Genomic DNA, 17,693 nt, shown 5'->3' on the forward strand with positions numbered 1-17,693 from the left:
TTGGAAATGCAACAAAGAGGCACTGAAAAGTTTAAATACAAGATTTAAGCACAAAGTGACAACAGACACTTCATTTTTTAGAAGGTCACTTTGGCTTCTGACAAAAGAATAGAAGGGAGGGAAACAACAGAGGAATCTGGAAGACCAGTTAAGAGACTACTGCAGTATTCTAGACAAGAAGTAACAACTTTAAGGTGGTTTAGTGAGTTGGAGGGCAGTAATGAGATTCAGAATGTATTCTGAAAGTGGAATTTACAGAACTTACTAATATATTCCAAGTTGAGGGTCAGAGAGAGAGACAGAAATAAAAAATAACCTAGTTTCTGGTTTACACAACTGAGAAGATAAGGGTTCCAATGACTGAGATGAGAAAAACTGGACAAAAAGTTTGAAAAGGAAATCAGCAGCTATATTTTGGACATGCTAATATCTGAGATTCTATGAGACTTGCAAGTGATGATATATATCAGGTAGATGGACATTCAAATCTGAAGCTTCAAAGAAAGGTCTGATCTAAAGATAACCCCTCAAGACAGGATAGGATTTCAGGGAATCAAACAATGATATTATTCATAAATTCAGGACACTAAAAAAGGAATTTGTGTTCTAGCCAAGCAATCAAATTTTAAGTATAACATAAGAAAAAGCTTGGATTCAGGTAGGATCGAGAAGTCTAGAGGTCCAAAAGTCCTTGTATTCTAATTCAAGGCTGTTCAATGATTATTTGAATCAGTCAGACCAAAGCAACATCAGAGACCCTAAAGAAAAGCTAAATGAGAAGAAAAGCAGATCTTTCATCTTAAACAAAGCTCCAGGGAATTCCCTGGCAGTCCAGTGGTTAGGACTCAGCACTTTTCAAGGCCAAGGCCCAGGTTTGACCCCTGGTCGGGGAATTAAAATCCTGCAAGCCACATGGTACAGCCAAAAAATAATAATAAAAATAAAAAATAAAACATAAAACAAACCTCCAGTAAAATGACATAAAACAGGAAAAAGGATAAGAAAAGAGGAGCTTTCTGGAGAGCATTATATCTAAAATAGAGCCTAAATAAATACTACAATTCCTGTAACCTAAACCAAAAAGAAAAATCAAGTGTACTGTGAACTGTTCCTAATTGCAACTAAATTTACATAACATATTATGGGGGGGGCAGGTATGTGTATAATTATTACACTGTTAGCTCCTTAAGGACTGGGGTTTATTTATTACTGTATCACTAATGCCTATAATAATGCATGGCACACAATGAATGATAACTAAATGCTTATTACATGAATGAATCAATGAACAAAACGTATGCTTTTAGGAAAATGAACCAGAAGAAAAGAAAAAAGAAAATGAACCAGGACAGAGTGTAAAAACAACTTAATGCATAACTCAATATCTAACAAGAATGATTCAAGAAATTTTTTAAAGTTACAAATCCAGAGAAAGCAAAGACATGGCTCTGAACCAAGGCATACTTTAATAGCTTATCCCATTGGAATTAACTTGATACTTGATAAAGAAAACTATGAAAATTACTGGATTATTGGTATGTCTTTTTTATTACTAAATAATTCTAAAATCTAAGTAATCAAGTAAATCAAAAGCTCCCACTTACAATATATAAAAATACTAGCAATATAAAACACTTTTCATCATGCAGTTAAGTAACAGAACTGTAATGCTATATACTTCATCTTAAAAGGGAGCACACTATTTCTAGGAAAAGAGGAGAGTTTTAGAAAATACACAAATGTTTGTGTTTGGAAATATAGCAGATTCAACATTCTTTAATGAGAGCATCTGGCAATATAAATTATCATACCTGCAAGCAAAGTACAATGGAGTGGCTCCTGATACATTTGGCCTGTTAATATCAGCACCACTGTCTAGCAAGCATTGCACTGTCTGGGGGAAAAAGAAACAAAGGTAAAGCCAGAGAAGTTAAACAAAGACACAGTTATCACAATTTTAGTCCATATAAGGAAAGCTTATCACAACCTGAAGCTTTAAAGAAGAAAGAGTAGGAACATGCCAATTATGACGGCTGAACAAATTCCACTTTTTGGTAAGCTCTGAGCCTCAGGCACTACACAGTATACATGGAATTATCGATGTAATGTAAATTGTGTTAACCTGGGAAGGTTCTAGAAAATCACTGACATGTGTAGTAGCTACCAAAGGACTTGAAATGTGGCTAGTACAACTGAAGAATGGAATTTTAAATTTTATTTTATTATAATTAAGTTTAAATAACCACATGTGGCAGCACTGGATAGTGCTGCTCTAGATATCTGAATTTTAAAACCAGAGTTTTTTGCCTCTAAAAACAAAAAGTTGGTGCCAGAGCTCTAACTTTCTCAAAATTCAAAGAGCATAATTATTAAAGTACAAAATATTAAAAAGCTAAGAAGTCCTCTTGCTACTGACAGTTGCCAATACTGACTCAGTTTCTCTGACTGTCCCCTAAGCTCTACTTCTGCAATCATTTGATGTGTACTAAGGGAAAATAAGCTAATATAAAATTTTAAAAATAAATATCTGATGGTTAGGAATACGGCAAGGCTTGTGTGAAAAACCTTAAAAAAGAGAATCTTTTCTGGTTTTAATTCCTATGATCTTCATTTGAGTTTCTCCTGCAAAAAGGAAGACAAGATGTAAAAACTTAAATGTTTTTGAAATTAGACTGTTTAATAATTACTTCTGGATTGAACACACATATTCATCTTTATTGCTGCTCTAAAACCTAGTACAATGTCAGCAAAATATTAAGACTACAAACTCGAAGGAAGAACAGCAAAGAATACAACACATACTAGATAAGTCAGAAGTTTTAGGGAAATGGCAAGCAAGTGAAAGAAGAGTAACTGACTTAGCAGATCAAAGAAAGCTGAAGTCTAAGTGTCTGCAAATGCAGATTCCAACAAGAAACCACCAAATTCTCACTACTGAACACACAACACAGGAATTGGAAGTAACAGGTATCTTGGAAGACAGGGATAGTTATATAGACAGGAGAAGTAGTTGAAAACCTAACAGCTGGGCCCTCCCCCAGGACCCTTCCTCCCCATCCCATACAGTTAGCCACTATCCCTCCCTATCTGTCTTGGGAGTAGGGAGGTTTATTATCTGGACAAAGTGAATAGTAAGGCTCTGGGGTGGCAGACAAGAAATACAGGGAAGAGCAGGGATGAGCAGCCATGCTGAAAACAACTAATTAAGTGAAAACCTCCAGCCCCCATGCTCCACTAGGCTCCCAGAAATCCAGTAGCCAGGCTTAAAAGCTTAAGCAGGAGGAGACTGAAAGTTTCCTATCTGGAAAGTGGCACCAGAGAAGAGTCTGACTGATACTGGCATTACAGACACCAGTGAAATAGCCCAGTTGGCCACAAGGGGACATTCAGCAATGCTGGGAGACTTTTTTGATTTTCATTATTGGAGAAAGGAGGGTCCATTTGGCAGCTAGTGAGTAGAGGCCAGGGTACGTCTAAACATCCAACAATCTACATACAGGCTCCACAACAAAGAATGTTCAGGCCCCAAATATCAATAGTGCCAAGATTAAAAAACCTTGACATACAGTGAGACCAGTCAACAAACCCAGCTCACGTACACAATGCTTTCAGCCCCATTTCAGTGCCTCACCACTATACATGAATGGACAATGTTTAAGAGACAACTGAAACAGGCCTCTAACCTGAAAAACAAACAGAAAAGGAAGTAAGAAAAATAAAGACAATAAAGAGAACCAAAAAACAGCAACAAAAATTAGAAAAGTAACTGATACCCTCAGAAAAAAAAAGAAAAAAATACTATCCATAGGACAAAAACAAGATGCTGGGGGAAAAATATTCAGAGAATAAGATATCAAAAATATGATGGAAGAAATAGGGCTTCCCTGGTGGCGCAGTGGTTGAGAGTCCACCTGCCAATGCAGGGGACATGGGTTCGTGCCCCGGTCCGGGAAGATCCCACATGCCGTGGAGCAGCTAGGCCCGTGAGCCATGGCCGCTGAGCCTGCTCATCCGGAGCCTGTGCTCCGCAACGGGAGAGGCCACAACAGTGAGAGGCCCACGTACCGCAAAAAAATATATATATATATATATGATGGAAGAAATAAAAATTCAATAGAAGTTAGAAATACAATGTTGAAAAACTCTACAAGAAACAAAAAGACAAAGAAAACAGGAAAAATGAGAAAACTAGTAGATCAATCCAGGGAGTCATTGTAGAAATTGAGAATAAAGAAAATGAAGGAGGTGGGAGACCAAAAGGAAGTAACCAAGAAATAATACCAAAAAATTTCCCAGAACTGAAGGACACAATTGCCAGATTGAAAAGGCTCACCAGTGCCCAGTCTAATAAATTAAAAGACCTTCAACAACGCACATCAAAGTGAAATTTCATAATACTGGGGATATAAGATTCCAGAGATAAACAAAATTCAGATTGACATTAAACTTTTCAACAGCAACACTGAAATTTAAACGGTGAAATGCCCTCAAAATTGTAAGGTGAATGACTTCCAATGTAGAATTCTATAGCCAGCCACACTATCATTCAAATATATGCTTTTACATAAGAAATAGGCTTAGCTATGTAAGATTTCCAAAAAAATTACCTCCAACGCACCTTTTCTCAAGAAGCTACTGGAGGATATCCTCCTCCAAACAAGGGAATACATCAAAATAGAAGATGTGGAATCTAGAATACTGACGATCAAACACAGGAGATATTAAGAAATTCCCAGGTTTAGAGAAAAACAATGGAGTGACATTATCTAATGAATTTGTTTTTGAAGAAAACAGTACTGAGAAAGATTCTGTGGGAGCATACAGGAAGAACTACTGATTCACCAAAAAAAAAAAAAAAAACTGAGCTAAGCTAATAGTCACCCTAGTAGAAAATGTTATAGTTCACTACTTGACTGAGCAGTAAACAATATTTACCTAACTGTATATGCAACTAATGTTGTCTCATTAAAATTTATGATATAATTAATTTTAGAAATGGGGTGACAGGGCATGGGAAGAGGATTTAAATGAGTTAAACCCTCACTCACCATAACAAGAAATGATTCAGTGATATCTAAAAGTCATAAATTGAGAAAGAGCAGTAGAAGCATATTATGTGGAACCAGATACAAGAAAAGCTAAAAGAGCTGAAAATTGCTGCCTAGTGATTGCGAATTGACAAAGAAGGGTGATTTAAAGGACTATAATTTTTGATTAAAGATTTTGATAAAAATAAAATATTTTAAGATATAGTATTCATGTATTACTATTTGAATTTACTTCTATCTCAGGAGGAATTTGAAAATCTATGTAATAAACATTGTTACATAAAACTTTACTATCAGCTATATAATTCTTAAACTGTGGACAAGCGGTCAAGTACTGCTCTCAAAAATATAAGAAAATAAGCATTTAGGTTATTATTTTATAAGGTAAGGCCCACTTGAGCCTTTTGATCATGGCTTTGCCCTTTTTGATATCTGACCTAGAAGTTGTGTGTATGTGGTCCCAAATCAGAAATGAGATGGATAGCAGCAATAATTTTCACTGACTGTTTCAGAAATTATATAGACAATAAGCCATCTCTCAAAAAGGCTCAGGAGAGATAAAAGAAATTATATCAAAAATACGTATTAATATTCAATTAAAACCCAGCAATCCAGAGAGAAGCTGAAATAAAGTAATTATTAACAAAACATACTATGCATTCATAAAAATTACATAATTGTTAAAACTATATAATGATATAATAGTATAAATAACCTTAGCATGTGTGTGGATACTGTGCTAATAAGCATGTATCATTTCATTTACTGCATCCTGATGGGAAGTTGATATCCTTCTCTGCACTTCCACAAGTAGGAAACTGAATCTCAAAGAGGTCAAGTAATGCTCACCCCAACACACAAATAAACAGGGGAGCAGGGATTAAAACCTAAGCCCATGGTCATAACCACTAGGCAATTAACCAAAAAACAGAAATTCTAATTTTTCTAAATTCAGAATACTAAATAGTATTCTGGCTAATTCGGCAAATCTTCATAAGCTACATTAATCACAGATGATCTACTAATTCCCTACTAAATAACTATTTGAGAGTCAAGCTCAAGAGCCGAGACAGTTATTTCCGTTTAGTTTTTAAATAATGCCATTTCTAAATTCACATACTTTTTACAGTATTTCTGTATTTTTATTTATACTGTAGAGTTAACAGTAAAACACATTAGCCATTAGACTAACATTAGACTAACATATTCCTCTACAAAGTGGTAAGACAAACTTGAGGCAAATCTTCATAGCAAGACAGCATGATTTGTTTTAGCAAATTTCTCACCCCTAAACCCCTACACACAAATACTTCTGTGTCATATGTTTCTATCATACCCTTGTACACAGGAAATATCCTATGAATACATTAAAAATTCTGTTCTTAACAAAGAAAAACAATTGATTAATAAAGTGGAAAAGCTCATTCCAGCATTTTCTTTTACATTCATAAATCTGCTTTTGTTTTAACAAAATTATCTCAAGATCCTCAAAATATACAACTATTAAAAGAAACACATATTTTTAAAAAGCTTTCAATAGCTCACTTGTAGATAAAATGTTGCCTGAAGTCAGAGGGAGAAAAACCCATTACCCTCAGAGTAAGAAGAAAAAAAATACATAAAGGGATTTGAAGGCAAAGAGTAAAAAAAATTGCCTTGCAGCACTGACATGAGTGAAAAGTCATCAATCTTTGTGATTTTTTAAAAATGTATGCAGATTTCTTTTTGTAAAATCTCTGAAACAGGAGGAGTAAGGCTAACACAGAATTCAATTATTGATTAAATAGCATAATAAAAGAAGCAAGAAAGTCACATAACTTAAAAGTTTTGTTTTTTTTTTAAATTTCCAGTCTATGTAAACAAAGGGCAAAATAACTTTGAAACTAGGAAAATTCAGGTGGAGGAAACTATTTATTAAATTAAAAAATAAAAGCCCTTGAAGAAACAATATTACTTGAAGATTTTAAATTATACAGAAGCATAAGGCAAAACAAAATCAAAGAGAATAAATTCTGGATTCAACCACTACAATCCCTAAGGAGTCTCAAAAGCAGAAATTTTCAGCAATAAACAAACCAGATACAATCTTTTATAAGAATCAGCACTATCAATTACTCTTCACTTAAAGGTACAAAAGAAAAAAATTACAAACATTTAGAAATGGAAAGAAAATGGCAGAAAAAACTGCTTGGAATGATACTGCATTTGACTTGCCCATTCTACCTTTCAACAAAAATTTCAGTGTTGGTATGTGCTAGTAATATGTGCTAGATGTTAGAGTCACAGCAATGAACAAAATGGACAAACATCTGCCTTCATGAAGCTTACATTCTAGTGGAAAAGGAAAACAAAGGGATATGAGAAATAAAATATGTAGTATGCTAGATGGTGACTAGTGCTATCCAGAAAAACTGATAGGATTCTCTATGACAGATCTGGATTCAATTTGTTTTAGCAAATTTCTCACCCCTAAACCCCTACACACAAGTACTTCTGTGAAAACTGCATTGTGTCTGTTTAACAGACTATAAGCCATGAAGTCCAAAATAAATCACTGTAATTTACAACGGTCATAAGTTTCCATTTTCAAACCTTTATGGCTTCTCATTTACTTGTAAAAATTAAGCTCAGCAGCTTACAATTTAGTAAATGTAAACATGTAAAAGTACACTAACAAATATCTGTGACTGAGAGCTGATTACCTATATCTTTCAAGTTAATGTAACATAATTTTAATAAGTACACTGAATTAAAATCATTTTATGTGTGTAATATAGATCACCAAAATACGTTTTTAAAATAACTCAGAACTTCAAATTCCCTGTCCAACCCTCTCCCCCTTAAAAAGCAAAAACATAAAAAACACACTATTATCCTATTCCTAGATAATCTACAATGGGAGTCTTCCTCCTTACAGAGTAAGGAAAAGCTGGGAAGGAATACTGAAAGAAAAGCATTGAAAGGCGATTTTCACATGGCCTTCAAGAAATCCTTAAGAAACAACACACTTTCAACAGATGTTGTGACCTTTCAAATGATAAAACAACATCCTGAGTGGACAACTAATGTGCAAAGCTAATGTTTGGGTCAATCTCAAAAGTCATTTAATTGAAGGCAGTGACTAACCAAGACCACCTGTACCCGATACACTGATAAGTTACAAAGCAAGAAATCCAAGGCAGCTCTACTTTATCAATGTCAACTCTCTGAACGACACTGACCAAAGTAGAAAGGAATAGATATTCAATATTAAACCATAAGTAAAAACCAATATTAAACCATACAACATAAGTTGTATTCTCATTTACTAAAACAATAATAGCCAAACAACAGAAAAAGCATCTTTCATCTCTTATTAAAGGTACTTCTGATGACAGGACAGCAATGCACAAACAACTTATGCACTAAGAAAAATGGCCAACTCACTAGTCAGTGACTGGTGTTTATAGGTCTTCTATAGAAACCTGTCCACCTAAGCCTATCAAGACTTTGAACCCTTATGTAATACCTAGCAAAAATTCAATATTACCCAGTTGTGTTAGAAAAAAAATCACAGTAATAGAACTTCTTATTTGCTCACATTTCTCAGAAGTGATGAAAGGAGAATTCTAACATTAGAATAAATAAAATTACTCTGAACCTAAAAACATATCCTGAAATGTTAAGTACATCTACCTTCGTGCTTCAAGGTTGAATCCAGTTAATGTTTTTGCAAAAGCTTTCAATTACGTTTGCATGGCTGCCCTGTAATTCTCTGGATGAAAAGCTTGGAAGCTGGCTAAAGATATCAAGAGAGCTGACTGAATGCAGATGAGCACTGTTCCTTAACAAGCGTACAATTTCAGTAAAAAAAAAAAAAAAATGCAGTCAGTTCTATCAAAGATAATCTACTCTAAGCAAGGCTGAACTATCATTTCATACTGTTTGTGAACCTTCATATTCAGTTATCTAAATTTAGCAATATAAAGTCTATTGTGACAAAAATAAAATTTCCTTAAGTGAACTGAAATTAGTCCAAAAACTAATCCTGCTGTGTACTTACTTAACTAATAGAAATTGAGATTGAACTGTTTGACAGTTCTCTAGAGTTTCTAAGTCCAAGTTATTCCAGGAAAACAGCAATCAACCATTTGTGGCAATTCAACACATCAATAAATCTTAAAGACCTAATGGCAAAGTAAAAAATTACCAAAAAGTAAGTTCAATTTATGGCCAAAAAAAAAAAAATGGAGTCAATTTTACCTATGTAGAATAATATTAGGTTTTACTACACTTTCTAAAAATGAGATTAAAAATCAAACAACACATTGGGCCTAGCTTACTGCATAAGAGCAAATGAATGAAGAGTCCAGGTAGTGCTCTTTGTACTGTTCTTACAGAATCACATCATCAATATTAATAATGATAGTAACAGTACCAATACTATCATTACTCTTAAGTATCTTCCAAATTATTCACAACACTTTCCTTAACTGTGTAATCAGCAGATTATATCTTAAGAGGTAGATAAAGGCAGGGGAAGAAAAAGTTGCCAAAGACTATATAATAAGCCAGATGAATAACCAAATTCTCAAATTATTTTTTATTTTAAATCAATATCCAAAGACAAACCATAATTCTGGTATTGTATAGCTAGTAACAGCTGACCTAAGGAAATTTATAAAAATTTAAATTATTAAGGAGTTGTTATGATCATTTCTTTCATCTGACCATTTTAAAATAGGAATAGAAGTCATTTAAAATCATAGTGCTATTATGTTACAAGGACAAAAATGGTCATGCTGCACTCTTCAACTGCCCAAATCACTTCCTTCCAACAAGATGATGAAGAGACCCTTATCTTGGTTTACCTCTAATTAAACGGATGTATCTATAGGAAATCATGGCAAAAATTACTTGATTTCTTAGTTATGACAAAATCAATCTTTCTTCCAAATCTTTTATCTGTAAAAATGTCATGTAAATCTAAAAATTATTTGTCATCAAAGTAAGAATACAGTATTCAATTATAAATTCTACAAAGCTTTAGAGCTCTTAGCCAGTTGTTCAAAATCTTTCCATGCATTCTTGAGATTTACCTTAAAATTAGATTAGAAAGTAAATTTCAGAGGATTTCTTTATCATCTCATCTTCTTTAATTTGAAATGAGCTGACGTGCTTTTGAGAATATTTTTAAGGGAGTTCCTTTCCCCCTTTAAAATTTTACATTTTATTCTATAAAATATATATATAACCAATATATATAAATCTTGAAACCTATGTGCACTGGTATATGTCTACATGGACACAAGTTTTGAAGACCTTTTAATGAATTTATGCAAAAACTGACTACTTGGAGACAATGAAAAGGCCATTTCCATTTGCTGATATCTGACAAAGCATTTTAAACTCAGTGCTCAAATTATGGAAAGATATACGAAGGGTTAAAAACAAAATCAATAATATCTACCCTGTAATAACATATCTCAGAGCTCTTAAATCATATCCAACTCAAGATAAAAGAATATTCTCATCCACTGAGATCTGAACATGTCCCAGGAATACATGAGTAATTATGACACATAGGTAATAATAGCACAACTATCAACACAGATTTTTTTTTTTTTTTTTTTTGCGGTACACGGGCCTCTCACTGTTGTGGCCTCTCCCATTGCAGAGCACAGGCTCCAGACTCACAGGCTCAGCGGCCATGGCTCACAGGCCCAGCCGCTCCACGGCATGCGGGGTCTTCCCGGACCGGGGCACAAACCCCTGTCTCCTGCATCGGCAGGCGGACTCTCAACCACTGTGTCACCAGGGAAGCCCCAACACAGATTTTTAGAGGTACAATTCAGCCTGGAGGCTAGGAGATGGCCTAATTTTTCAAGATTCCTTTTTGCCCTATTGAAGGATTAAAGGTGCATAAAATGAATTGGAAAATAGTGCTAAACATTCCCTTTGTATACAATCCTCACAGATAACTATAATGGACCAACTATGACAGAAAGGAATCTCACTCACTAATACAATCAATCACAAGTCAACATGACTTTTTGTACTCTTCCTCCTGTACCATACCTGCAAAATCTCACCCTGTGAAGCCCATCACCACAGTGAAGTCAGGCCCCCTGTAACTCTTCTGAAAATACAATTCTTCAAAGGCATTTGACTATGAGGAATTCTCCCTTACTTTACCACGCCTGCTTCAGGTGGTAAACCATATGGAGTGTATTATACTAACTACTCTTCAATAACTTCAGAAGGCAATTCTAAATTTTTAATGCACCCTGTAATGCACATGTTTTGAACCAAGGTTTTTTGCATAATTCTTGTTTCACTGGCTTAAGGCAGCTAAAATTAGCCTTTGTAGATAATTCCTAATCTGAATTCCAGTTTTTTACTACACAAGTTCCCGGGCAACATGTAGGTTTACAATCTTAGTAAATGACACGCCACTCATTTGTTAACGGCAGAGAGTATTTATATTAAAGCGGGTGCTTTTCTGTCCTGTAAGAGCTACCAGCAGGACTCTTTCTCTAATAGGCAGCAGTTGCTTACTGGGGCCAGTCAAGATTAGAACATTTCAGATGATTCTTTTTTTTCCACACAGAATACTTCTTAAATTTACTAGTACTGACATGGAGAAAGTAAAAGATAATGAAAAGGAATACTCCTTGAATACAAATGGGTTAGTTTTCAGATGATAATAGACAAAAGAATAAAAACGAACATTGGTGTTCAGAAGAAATGCCAGGAAAGAAAAAAAAAGCATATATCCTTCCTTTTATCCAACTCTTATTAAACATAAGACAATCTCAACCTTGAGCTCACTATCTTAAAAGAAGTGCAATATTCTATGAATTGAGGTCATACATAAAGCATCTAATAGGTAGGATCTGACATCCTGAACCTAGGTTAGGAAAAAAGTGTTTGCAGAGACAGAAATCAAGATTCCACTAGGAATTCTTCCAACAAAAAAATAAGACTCAGAGTGTATACAAAAAAATAAATATAAACAAGCAAACTTCTGTATCTTTGTAGATGCTGGTGGTGGTTTTTTGTTTTCAATTGGTTTTTGTTGTTTAGTTAGTAAATAATATTCTATTATCAATAATGTTAAATGTGGGAAAAAATAAAAGTAACCAGGATAGGAAATTACAAAAAGCAGAAATTCAATCTAAAATCTTAAGCTAACAATTTTTAAATAAGGCAGCAGTCTTCTAATGAGAGAGAAAACTATTAACAATTTTAAAAGCCAAATGTTTATACATAGGGATAACAGGAAAGTATTGCCTAAAACAAATGCATTTTAGAAATCAAAAGTAAGGAAGAAAACAACTGTGACTCTAGCACTTAAATCATATTCCAAGAGAGTAGCAAAATATGATAATCCAAGTTGAACTATTTAAGCAATGTCAGAGCTCACTTTCTTCACTAATTCCAAAACTTGAGGCTTAAGGGTAAAAATATGAAAATGGTAAAAAATATGAAAAAGTTATTTGATAAAACTGAGGACAGAATAAACATTATAAACTGTTAAAATTATTATATGTGAACATACTACATTTAAAATTTAAAATATTCAGCTATTAGAATCTATGAATCAGAAATAAAATTGAAATCCAAATTACAAATACATTAAACATATTTAAAACACTATTTTCTATTCCTTTTATCCACATAGAATATATTAATCAGAAGACCACTGACACAGAAAATGTTTTGCTTCATGTTTCCAATTACACACAGTGGAAAACTTTTCATGAATTCAAAGTTTAAACACATGCAACTTAATTTAAAGTCCTCGAGGCTTTATTTACCGTCTTGTGACCGTTCTGGCAGGCCACATGCAGCGCCGTCTGCCCCATCGCATCCTCAACATCAACGTCACTGACGTGCTGTACAAGGTCATGGAGTAGTTCTGTCCGCCCATTCACAGCCAGCCAGTGTATCTGTGCAGCCATTTAGGTTACTTAACATTTGTGCAAGAGTGTTTCATATAAAAGCAGCAGATAAATAATGCAATTATTTCTCAACTGTGAGCATGACATGCACACTAGAGATTAAAATTAAAATTAAAGCCAATGTACTTTTTTCCTTTTTTTTTTTTTTTTTGCGGTACGCGGGCCTCTCACTGCTATGGCCTCTCCGGTTGCGGAGCACAGGCTCCAGACGCACAGGCTCAGTGGCCATGGCTCACGGGCCCAGCCGCCCCGCGGCATGTGGGATCTTCCTGGACCGGGCCATGAACCCGTGTCCCCTGCATCGGCAGGCGGACTCTCAACCACTGCGCCACCAGGGAAGTCCCTTATATTTTTATATGGGGAAAAAATATGCATCAGGATGTAGGTTACACCACCATGTACTTCAAAATCAAGCATTTCATGGTTTCAAAGTAGTTAAAAATCCTAAACTCAGGATCACCAAATACTCTGCTTCTTAGATGAACATGGACTGTATGTATACCTTATCTCTAGAGAAGAGGTACTGGATATTTTTCCTCCCCCAGAAACAAACATAAGTTAAAAAGTAATTAATATGACAGTAGGTGTCATATTCTTTACTTCCTATATTTTACAGATAATGCATGTAACATATATAAATAACATATAGGGAGGATTAAAAAAATATAAAACACCTATAAGTCTACCACACAAAGATAATCAATGTTAAAACTTTGGACTATGCTGTCCATGCATTTTTCATCTGACTTTTTTCCATTAAAAAAATATATCATGAAACTTTTGTTTTAAAATGGTAGCTCTGAACCCATGCATCAGCTCCTACTTCTTCCCCAAACATCACTGAAATGACAGTAAAGAGTACTTTTTCTTAAAGGACAGACCTATTAAGAAAAAGAAAAGGAGAGAATACAAGAGCAACACATTTTGTAAGCTGGAAGCTTTTGTCTTAACTGTCAGAATAAACAGCTGAATCCTAAACCAGTAATAGAGCACCAAGAAGGCAAATTCAGATCACAGAACTCCCAAAAGGCTCAAGAACAGGTAGTAACACTCTGCTGCACTTCTTCAAGTTACATATAACTTTTATATGCACTAGGAAACCAAAATATTTGTATGACTTGCTTTGTCACAGTATTCATTTTATTGACATGGTCAGGAACAGAACCCACAGTATCTCTAAGGTATGCCTATAAATAAAAACCCAAAACAAGAGAAAGGCAAAGGAATCTCTGGGATGATGGTGAAGAGGTATTCCAAATAATGCTGTAAAGCACACCTAGAAATCAACCAATCTCACTTAGAGAACAGCAGTCTCCATAACAGACTCCTTCAAAACTATTCAAGAAGCTGAAAGGTACTGAACACATGTTATGAGGATATTTACAAAGCTCAGGGAAGTCTAGTAACAACACGTATTTAGAAAACAAAAAAAAATGTTAAGGTACAATAAAGGAAGAAACAGAAATAAAAGACATACAGATTGGAAAGGAAAAGATAAAACTATCTCTATTTGCAGATGACATGACTGTCTATGTAGAAAATCCCAAGGAAAAAACTCCTAGAACTAATAAGTGAGTTCAGCAAGGTCACAGGCTACATGATCAACACATAAAAGGCAATTGCATTTCCTGTACTATAAATGAACATGCAGAAATAAAAATTTAAAACAATGTCGCGGGACTTCCCTGGTGGTGCAGTGGTTAAGAATCCACCTGCCAATGCAGGGGACACAGGTTTGAGCCCTGGTGCTGGAAGATCCCACATGCCACGGAGCAACTAAGCCCGTGCGCCACAACTTCTGAGCCTGCATGTCACAATTACTGAAGCCCGCATGCCTAGAGCCCATGCTCCACAACGAGAAGCCACTGCAATGAGAAGCCCACGCACTGCAACGAAGAGTAACCCCCCAGGCTTCCCTGGTGGCGCAGTAGTTGAGAGTCCGCCTGCCGATGCAGGGCACACGGGTTTGTGCCCCGGTGCAGGAAGATCCCACATGCCGCGGAGTGGCTAGGCCCGTGAGCCATGGCCACTGAGCCTGCGCGTCCGGAGCCTGTGTTCCGCAACAGGAGAGGCCACAACGGTGAGAGGCCTGCGTACCGCAAAAAAAAAAAAAAAAAAAAGAGTAGCCCCCGCTCACTGCAACAAGAGAAAGCCTGTCTGTGTGCAGCAATGAAGACCCAATGCAGCCAAAAATAAATAAAATAAATTTTTTAAAAATTAAAAAATAAAAACAATGTCACTTACAATTGCTCCAAAGAAAATAAAATACCTAGCTATACACTTAAAACATGCACAAGATCTGTAAGCTGAATAATACAAAATTCTGATGAAAGAAATCAAAAACCTAAATAAATGGAGAGACACATTGTGTTTATGGATTGGAAGACTCAACATAGTAAAGATGTCAATTCTCCCCATGTTGATTTATAGGCTTAATGCAATTCCAATAAAAAAATCTCAGCAAGGTTTTTTGTCATAGACAAGTTTATTCAAAAATGTATATGGATAGGCAAAGAACCAGAGTAGCTACCACAATCTTGACAAAGAAAAATAAAGTGGGAGGAATTACTCTACCTGATATTAAGACTTACTATATAGCTAGAGTAATCAAGACAGCGTGGTATTGGCAAAGGGAAAGAAAGATCACTGGAACAGAACTGAGGACCCAGAAATAACCCCATACAAATATGCCCAAAAGATTTTTGAGAGAGAGACAAAACCAATTTCACGCAGGAAATATATAGCCTTTTCAACAAACAGTGCTGTAGTAACTAGACTCCATAGGTTAAAAAATTAAGCCTTGACTTAAGCATCACAGACAAATATTAGCTCAAAATAGATTGCAGGCTTAGATGTAAAATGTAAAAGTATAAAACTTTTTGAAAAAGATAGGAGAAAATCTTCAGGATGTACAGCTAGGCAAAGAGTTCCTAAACTTGATACCAAAACCACAATCCATAAATGGAAAAACTGATATACTGAACAACAAAATTTAAAACTTACGTACTACAAAAGGCTCAGTTAAGAGTACTGTAAATCATCTATGCTTCAATTTAATAAATAAATAAATAATAAAAATAAATAAAAACATAAAAGTGATAGAAAAGTGATTGTGAAGGTGGGAAGGGCAAGGTGTTCTTGAGTAGATCAGCTTGAGGAAGGAGCACACATATAAAGGCTGAAGACCTGGAAAGTGACCCCCTTAACTATCCATGCTACAGACATTTGGAGGTCTTCATAAATCCCCAGGGGTATCTGAACACGAGTTAAGCTCACTGCTCCAATGTAGCATGCTCTCTTGCATCTCCAAGACTTTGTCAACCTATTCCACAGAGCTAGAACCCCACTACCACTCCCAACTTCACAATCACCACTTACACTAGTCTACCTTCTGTTTGTCTCTTTGGCCTCAGCTCTTGTGATATTTCCTTGGGATGCCTCCTCCAATGTCATTGGTGAGGATCGGTCCCCTGCTCTGAATTCTACAGCATCTCCATCACCTACGTTAACATTCATTACAGTGTGTCACCATTGCCTGTTGACTATCCTGACTTCCTTGGAAGTCTGGGGAAGACAAGGACTGGGTCAGTCAAATTACTGCTCTAACACCATACCAGTAAAGTGCCTAGCACATAATAGGTATCCAAGAAAATCCTGTTCAAAGAACAAATGAATGAAGAAACATGAGGAGTCCTTTGTGAGGGTGATCAGCCTACAAAGTATGCAGTCAACAGTTCTCTCCTTTTGTATGAAAAATCCTGGGGATCTTGACTCCCCACTGAAGGTTCTTCCATCTCAGGAGCCCTTGACTTTACTGCCCCACATGCTTGGCGGCCACTATTCAATTCTGCAGCCACACATTTCCACCATCCTAGCTAGCTTCCTTCAGCTGATGGGGTCAATGTGCCTGCCTGTTGAATTAATTCCATCATGTGATCTGGGACTAGGCAGGAACATGCTTGGTGGCCAGAACTGTTCCTAAGAGAAGGAGGCACACCACACCAATCAGGGCCACAGGACAGAACACTGAGATTGGTCCCAGGCAGAAAAAGAGCTGAGACTGTTTTTATGTAATAAGCCTGGTAGAATCATTTGACTCTTTAAATACATGCATGAATAATTTTTTAATAAAAATTTTATTTTTAAAAATTTTATATTCCACTTCCCTTAAAGTTCAGGAGTGAAGGGGGGGAAATTAGCAGATAAAAACTTATGCGATTAAACAGACTATGTTAGTACTGAGCATCTTATCTTGCCTATACTAGAGAGTGTCCTAAGGATAGAGCTATGTCAATTCCAGAGTTTTATAATCCTCTGTGGTACCTACCGTATCACTATAGCATCCTGTAGATATTTGGAATACAGTTTTTCTTTACAGAGTAAATGGTGTTATATTGTTACTATGTAACAAAAACGTAGATTATCACAGGAATTGTGAATTCCATATAATAATCATGATTGAACTTACTCTTTAACAAGTCATTCTCAGAATAACTCACATCTTAGGAAACCAGGTTTTTTACGCCCCAGCTCCCTCCCTGCCTACTGAAAAAAAAAAAATTTTAATCAGAAAGGCCTTGAAAACTAGCATGGTATGTAAATACTCAATATTCTTCTTTATTCACAAATTAAAGGATTCAAAATTTACAAAAACTACCAAAGGAAGGTTAAAAAAAAAAAGTTCAGCTTTATTGTGGTGTAA

General features: G+C 35.5%; 1 protein-coding gene across 4 annotated transcripts in view; it reads right to left on the bottom strand.

Annotated features, from left to right (window-relative positions):
- Nucleotides 1-17,693, bottom strand: part of HACE1 (HECT domain and ankyrin repeat containing E3 ubiquitin protein ligase 1) — a 99,851-nt gene that overhangs the window by 66,287 nt on the left and 15,871 nt on the right. For all 4 annotated transcript variants that reach the window (XM_067011533.1, XM_059083654.2, XM_067011534.1 and 1 more), the window contains 2 exons: nucleotides 12,848-12,979; nucleotides 1,812-1,894 (listed from right to left, as the gene is read on the bottom strand). In XM_067011533.1, coding sequence (XP_066867634.1) covers nucleotides 1,812-1,894; nucleotides 12,848-12,979 — 215 coding nt within the window. The remainder of the gene's footprint in view (nucleotides 1-1,811; nucleotides 1,895-12,847; nucleotides 12,980-17,693) is intronic.

This window comes from Kogia breviceps, chromosome 13 (assembly GCF_026419965.1).
Source record: "Kogia breviceps isolate mKogBre1 chromosome 13, mKogBre1 haplotype 1, whole genome shotgun sequence".
Classification (NCBI taxonomy): Eukaryota; Metazoa; Chordata; class Mammalia; order Artiodactyla; family Physeteridae; genus Kogia; species Kogia breviceps.